Source organism: Phycodurus eques, chromosome 9 (genome assembly GCF_024500275.1).
Source record: "Phycodurus eques isolate BA_2022a chromosome 9, UOR_Pequ_1.1, whole genome shotgun sequence".
NCBI classification, from domain to species: domain Eukaryota; kingdom Metazoa; phylum Chordata; class Actinopteri; order Syngnathiformes; family Syngnathidae; genus Phycodurus; species Phycodurus eques.
Window position 1 is genome coordinate 21,596,632 of NC_084533.1, and position 7,934 is coordinate 21,604,565.

General features: G+C 39.9%; 1 protein-coding gene across 4 annotated transcripts; it reads left to right on the plus strand.

The window, feature by feature from the left end:
• Positions 1-765: 765 nt before the first annotated feature.
• On the plus strand, positions 766-7,544 carry zgc:92907 (uncharacterized protein LOC436733 homolog). 4 transcript variants are annotated; one of them, XM_061686439.1, is made up of 4 exons: positions 766-1,122; positions 2,925-3,048; positions 5,293-5,431; positions 6,816-7,544. In XM_061686439.1, exons 1-4 carry the CDS (start codon positions 1,042-1,044, stop codon positions 6,925-6,927), a joined length of 456 nt encoding a protein of 151 aa, XP_061542423.1. In that variant the 5' UTR covers positions 766-1,041; the 3' UTR covers positions 6,928-7,544. The 4 variants fall into 4 exon arrangements, with proteins under 4 accessions (XP_061542423.1, XP_061542422.1, XP_061542424.1 ...); XM_061686438.1 differs by having other exon boundaries at positions 771-1,122; positions 2,886-3,048; XM_061686437.1 differs by lacking the exon at positions 766-1,122 and adding an exon at positions 1,226-2,194 and having other exon boundaries at positions 2,886-3,048.
• The last annotated feature ends 390 nt before the right edge of the window (positions 7,545-7,934 follow it).

The following is a 7,934-nucleotide window of genomic DNA, read 5'->3' on the forward strand; positions in this document are numbered from 1 at the left end:
CACTAGTAACACTACTAGGCTGACATGCTTACAAATGTCCAGTGGAAGGTCAGTGTATTAATATGCTCTTTATTTTCATAGCAGGACAACTTTGACATTCTAGTAGTTTAACCACGTTACGAGTGAGGCACATCTGCACTAATACTACTGGTGATGTGCCAGATGTTAATTAGCAGAATTTTATGCCACTAGCAGCATGCATGTCGTTAACTCATGCAGTTTTACCTCACTCGTAATATATAAGTTGTCCTACTATGACAAAGTTAGCCTACTGGTGAGGACAAAGTGTACTACTACACATGACCCCTACATTAAGCTGACTATCATTGGTATCGAATTATTAAAAGCTATTTGAGCATTTATTCAATATACTTGAAGCAGACTACTAGTGAGGGACATGTACCTACTAGTTTGAGCCTAGTAGTGTTAATCATACAGCACAGTAGTTTACTAGTAAAGTGTATTTGCATACTCCAAGTTGGCCAAGAAAGACACTTGTAGTGGAAATAATGTTACTATTAAAATGGTATTTCTACTCGATGGCCCAAGTTGTTCTACTAGTGTGCTGAATTGTATTACTAGTGAGGACAAAGAGCATAGGAACGAGTATTTGGACCTTGAACTGGTTCGTGACATGCTTACTAGTGTTACTAATACAGCACAGTAGTTTATGAGTAAGGTTTAAATGTATAAAAGTCGGCTCAAAGTGGCACTTATAGTAGAATACATTTTACGAGTAAGACACGTTTGTTATAGTCCATCCTAAGTGTTCTACTAGTGCACTGAATTGTCTTACTAGTGAGGACAAAAAGTTTACCATTAAGGTGGATAAAAAGCATATTGAATAAATGCTAAATGTTGCAGTTCCGCCTACGACCGTAAGAGGCAGCATATTATTTTCATAGCAGTGCTGTGACGCCACACGGAATATCCGGAAGTGCCTGTCAGATGTCCGTGGTGCGATGTCTGCTTCGGTGATACTGTTGACAGTTTAAAGTACTTAGAAAAAGTGTTGAAATTATAACATACGCGTGAGCAGCGATGAAGACCGTGTTTGTCACTGTGGGCACAACGAGCTTTGACGACCTCATTGAGGAAATTACGTCCGCCAAGGCTGTTAACGTGAGTTAAAGTCGCTTGTAGACCAAATAACTGCAGCGCAAATTAACTTTTCTTAGTATGGTGGCCAACTGGTTAGAACGTCAGCCTCACAGTTCTGAGGAGTGGGGTTCAATCCCCGGCCCCGCCTGTGTGGAGTTTGCATGTTCTCCTGCGTGGGTTGTCTCCGTGCACTCCCACATCCCAAAAACATGCATGAATTGGAGACTCTAAATTGCCCGCAGGTGTGAATGTGAATGTGAATGTGTTTGTTTATATGTGCCCTGCGATTGGCTGGCAACCAGTTCAGGGTGTAACCCGCCTCCTTCCCGGTGATAGCTGGGATAGGCTCCAGCACGCCCGCGACCCTAGTGAGGAGAAGCAGCTCAGAAAATGGATGGATGGATGTAATGAAATTACTTAACACACACCGAAACGTTAGAGCATGATTCGACAGAACGCTGGTACAACCACTAGCACTAACATAACGTTTTGTTGCCTGCTTGCGAGCCGTGTCGTATTAAAAGTATGTGAACATACCTCAAGCAAGCCTTAAGTGAACGTATTCTCCCGAGCACCAGTGAGCACCAGTACACGTTTTTCCCCATTTTGTTCTTATAATACACGCGTTGCGATGTCGTTTAAGTTGACAAGATGAAGCCCAGTGATTTTAAAAGATGAAATGCAGGGGTATCGGAATACAAGATTTTATTGCAGTAGTCTGACATAGTACAATCGTGAAAGACCAAATTTGTCTTGTAGTCTGATGCACGCATTACGTGTTGTCTGTCTCAGACGTGTTGTCTGTCCCACACCGCCGACATGTTTTTTAAAATAACTTTATTGGTTGTCAGATATTTACAGTACTATGTCAAAAGACATGCGACAAGGCTAAAAATAAACTAGCTTTTGAATTCAAATGTACTGTACACGATGGCGACGCGGAGTAAATGTCTTTTGCGGAGCTGATCAATGACGTCATTGACCGGATCGGCGAATTATGACATTTCAGACGATCAGCGTACGATCGGTATCCGACGGTATAAAGTCTAAGGAAAACACACTACCAACGTCACTGTTCTCACCGGGTCGTCAGGTATGTTTATCACCGCTCATATTTTTTATTGATTGTACATTGGAAAAAATGCAACATCAAACCGGTAACGTTTAGTGTCCGGCAATACTCCATCATGAATAACTTGGTCATACTAGCAATGTAGCAGCCTTGGCGTGCCGTGCACGGTAACGTTAGTGATCTGGGGGCGTTTCTTTGGGCAGAGATGTGAAGGGGCAGGTAGTGAAGTGAAGCTGCATTTGAAATCTTGTCAGCAGTTTAAAAACTGCAAAATCCACATTTAAGTTCAATATCCATTACAATACTTCCCTTCACTGGGACTAAAATAGTACTTCCTCCTCCACTTTTGAGTTAAATGTGTTTTGGTCACTGACATATACTGGATACAGCAAACCCTTGCTATTTGCGTGGTTTAGGGACCATGCCCTGCCGCGAATACCAAAAATCCATGAGGAATCGATGCTCCACCCCTAAAAAGGATTGTAATTGCCTACAGATGCTACATGATTGTGACAAAGCATTTTTTTTCTATTAGACAAGACTATTTCCTAAATGAAGCTCATCCCTTCAATATGCCACAAGGTGGCGCCAAATCAGTCATTTTACAGTAAAAATTGCTTTAGTGAATTTGCTAATGCCAATATGCTACTTACTATATGGTGGTTCCTTGTTTTCCAAATGATTAAACCAGGGTTTATTATTATGACACCAGGCATTAAATCATCGTGGCTATGAGCGTTTGGTTCTCCAGGTGGGAAGAGGATCGGTTTTCCCGGATCCTGAAAACTTTCCACATGTCAACCTGGAGGTTTTTCGCTTCAAAGACTCCATAGCGAAGGACATGGAGCAGGCAGACCTCATCATCAGCCATGCGGGCAAGTAGACACTTATGCTCATTTTCTGTCCAAAATAGTTTTACCCAGAGAGTTTCACACAGAATTCCAAATTTGCAGCAAATAATGTAGGTCTGTAGACAACCGCCATCAGGGGGCCTTAAGCAAAATTTGAGTTTGGGGCCCTCTAATTCTGCCAATAATACTGGTCATTAATTGTTAAAATTCCCCTTGAAGGGTAATAAGGAGTCAGAATCAGAATAATCTCTATTTGCCAAGTATGTCCAAAAAACACACAAGCAATTTGTCTCCGGTAGTTGGAGCCGCTCTAGTACGACAACAGACAGTCAATTGGCAGAGAACACGTTTGAGACATAAAGACATTGAGACAAAACAGTCACTGAGCAATAAAGGGTTGCTAGTTATCTGGTCATGCCGGTACAATTATTATTTATTTGTTTTTTTACAATTGTCCAAAAAGAGGCTGAGTCCTCCAGCACTTAGAGCAGTTTGAATTACTAATATAGCAATAGTCCGGTGCAATGACCATTGTGCAAAGGGCGCCGAGACTTCAAGGAGTGTATGCAGTTTAAAGTGACTAGTAGCGCGATAATCTGGGACAATGTTGATTGTGCAAATGGTGCAAATACTCCTCAGGTCAGTGTGCAAGTGGGGCAGATGCTACTCTGGCATGAGTGGCCAGTATCGGTCAACAACAGATATGCAAATAGTGCAGCGTGGCGAGACTACTACAGTGAGTGCACGAGTATGTATAATTGGCCCGACAGAAATGTGACAACAAACGCAAGACAAAAAAAAAAAAGTGTAATACATTTTTTAAAATGACATAACAAATAGGGCTGGGTGATTAATCAAAATTTAAGCGTGATTTCGATTTTGGCTTCTCACAATCATAAAAACGTTAGAGTCGAAGAAAAACGATTAATGTGCCTCCGCACCGGTTGTGTATGCAAGTTCCTGCGTTGTAATCGCACCCTGTGTTAGTTGTAGCAAGCGTGTGACGCATGTTCTTCTGCCCTCCCTGAGCGTTTATTGACACCCCAGTTAGAGTTTACTGTATACCTAAACAGACAACAAAAATAATTACATCGAATATTTAAATACAAGTCACACGTCGTTTTAGAAATCGCCAGTTTAAGCTATCAGTCAATGGAAAAACCTATTGACGGATGCTAACATTAGCATTAGATCACAGGAGGGATTTACCTTCAAACGAGTATTTACACACAAATGCTAGAGTAACATATACAGACAGACAATATCACAAAAATACTCACAGGCATATATTCTTCCTACTCTGTGAAAAGCGAGTTTAATAAAGTTTTATTGTGACTTTCTTCTTCTACTCTTTTTGGCATCCTATAATATGCAAGTCCATGCTTGCATCGCACCACACTGCCCCCATGAGGCCAAGGCACGTACAGCAGGAAAAGCAGTTAACGGTCATGGCTTCGTATAAAAAGAGACACGCTTTTTTTCCCCCTTGAGTGTCTGACATTAAATCAAACTGAATTTTTCCTGTTTTAGGTCAGTTAAGATTACAGACGTTATTTTTGTTTGCTAAAGGCCAGAATATTGAGAGAATGATTTTTTTTTTTTAAACAAATGTGTGTATGTAATAGACAATACAGTCACCCCAGTTGTGCCAATGTTTTTAGCCATGGTTGTGTTTATTTTTATTTATTGTTTTTTAATATCACTCAAAATAATCGTGATCATTACTCTTTCCATAATCGCCCAGCTCTAACAACAGGAGCAGACTGGGGTTGATTTACACAACATGCCAAGTGATAAAGCACCAAGTGGGATACTGAAAATCGGTACCAGCGTGATGAATCTGACTGTGATTTTGCGTATACGCTTAACTTGTGCGGAGAGTGAGAATATTCTATGAATTTATTAGTAAATAAAGCCCAATATTCTGTGGGTCTTCAAAAATCAGTCAAAACGCTGTGAAACGGCAAGCAGTACTGGGAACTTTTTGAAAACGGATGGGGATTATTCCAGTTTATTCCTATTGATTCTCATAGAACGTTTCCAACTTTGAAAACTCAGAGCCCCTGTGATGACCAATCCAGGGCGTACACCACCTTAGGCTCTATTTCCAACTTTACAGACCTGTCCATACTTTCTGCTGTATTTTTTTATTTTTTTTTAATGAACACAGACTCCATTAAAACATGGGTGACAAGACATTAAATGAACACCAGAAATTGCCGGTGGACTTCTTGACACAGAGAGGAATGTGGATCTTGTTTCTTTCAGGGGCCGGAAGCTGCTTGGAGGCGCTGGGCGCCGGCAAAGCACTGCTGGTGGTGGTCAATGACAAGTTGATGGACAACCACCAACTGGAACTGGCCAGACAGCTGCACATGGAGTCGCACTTGCTCTACTGCACTTGCCCGTATGTAATATAGAGTAGCGAAGGAGTTCTCGAGGTGGTTCCTATTTTACAGAAAACGTTTGTCAAGTCACAATAACAAATGAATACTATTTTGTTAAAAAAAAAAAGTTGTAATGTAATAAGAATAACGTTTTTTTCAAGAAAAATAATTGGCATCTTTACAAGAACAAAGACATACGGTGGTGCCTGGAGATACGAGTTTAATTTGTGCAGTGACCATGCTTGTAACTAAAAATATTATCTCAAATCATCTTTCCCCATTGTAATAAATGTAAATGCCATTGATCAGTTCCAGCCTCCCCCCAAAAAGATTAATTTTGTAATGTGTTTTTTTAATAAGACAAATAGCACGATATAAATACTATAATATTGTACTTTGTAAAAGCGTGGTATTAACATGATTAAATAGAATTTAAAGAATTAAAACAGTTTATCCAGTATGATTAATTCGTTGCGAATCCTTCCGGTGTGCATGACTTGGCCACCGGGAGCAGTATAATACAGTCATGCAGACAAACAAAGAAGAGTTTCACAACTAATGTAAAAAAGTCATTAAGCTGCAGCAATATTAGTCCTTTTTTGCAGAGGATAAAGAACATATGACTGTGAGTATTATATTGTCAGCAGGTGTTGATGCACTGTTTGTGTTCAAATATTTGTTGCTTAAAGGGTTATAACACCACCACATAGATGATTTCTGAGGTGTTTTGCATTGTTTCTTAGCATTAAGCTAAGTAAACTTTCCTTAGACAAAGCTATGTGGTTGTTTTAAATACATAATTTGTAATTTTCTCAGTTTTATGTGTTTATTTTGACAGTGAACTTCAACTGCAAGGGGCAATAAACAGTTTGAAGCCTCTTTTTAGAAGACTTGTTCACTTTCTGCCATACTGCTGGTTTTTGTGAAGTGAATCAAGTTGAGTTCACTGCCACCGTACAGTGCTCATATCACAAATTTTCGCTCACAAGTCAAAGCAAAAAAAATCTTTTGTTAGGTCCCTCGGATCTCAAGCCACAACTGTATTTAGTCAGGATAAAAATAGTATTTTGGAAAGAAAATACACATTTAGTTGTAAAAAAAAAAAAAAAAAACGAAAATGTGACTGAATTCCTGCAATAATACACTTTTTTTTCACCCTGAAAAATGACCTCTTACTTTATTATTGGAGGAGTACAGTAATTAGTTTATTATATTTGTTTCATTGGTCCCATATGCAGGTTTTAACTTGATGAATGGTGCTGAATTATAATTTGTTGCAAATTATTTTGCGGAGCTCCAAGCTCCGGCTAACTGACCCTCAGTTTGAGAACCCCTGTCCAGATTATGCAGGTTCATGAGTGTGAAGCTTAGTGAGAGTCTTGTTTTTTTGTTCTCGTCTCTCAGCACGCTGACAGAAACGCTGAGGAGCATGGACCTCTCTGTCCTTCGGCCTTTTGTGCCTGGTCAGCCACAGAAGTTTGCAAACTTTATGGACAAAGCTCTTGGACTCCAGTGAAACTGACCTAACCGTGGGACTAATTTATATAATGATCTCCCCCCCCCCCACACACACACACACACTGAGTTTCTCCACCCACGACATGTTCTGCTCGACTGTGTGAAGATCCAGAGCCACTTTCAAGGGACAGCCAGACTGTGCTGCACTGTCTGGAACACTATCTTGCAGAAGCACATACAGTACATACTGTATCTAACAGGTGCGAGAGTATCATGTCAAAGCCAAAAGGTAAGCATCGGTGCAGTGAGTTTTATTTGATACACACGTATTAGTATTGGCTGGCAGCGTTAGCTTCTGATAACCAGCGCATACTCGATTGCTTGTTGAAGTTGTTCTCTGGATAGTTTGATGAAAGCATGCCACAGACATTTTATTAAGACACCTGGGAACGGTTTTCAGTTGTGGAAAAAAAAAGAGGTCTCCTTTAATAAAGCACCATTATGTCTAATCTCCTATCTTCAGCAGGGAACAGGAAGTTTTATCAATGTGGTCCACCATCCTACAGTATGTATGTGTGCCAAAGTGCACTTTTCAGGATGTTTTGTCTACGCTTTGTCAAAGTCACCTCAGGCTTGTATGCTTTGTAAACCTCACTACAATAAGGACAATAAAGAATCATGTTCATTTATCACTTTCTCCGGCTCACATATATACAGGGAACCCCCGTTTATTGTGGGGGATGTGTTCCAGACCCATCCATGTGAGGTAAAAATCTACAATTATATATATGTGTGTATGTGTATATGTGTGTGTGTGTGTGTGTGTGTGTGTGTGTGCGTATATATATATATATATATATATATATATATATATATAGCACCTGTTCTCACTCTCGCTGTCAAGTAATGAGAGACTAACGTTTAGCATCACTTTGAGGAAACAAAAAGACTCTTACATGCACAGTTTACTGTAAAACTGACACATAAAACACAAGAATTAAACATTGTGTATTTAAACACCAAAACTTTCAAACAAACCATAGAATGATGAAAGTCTGCTAGCTT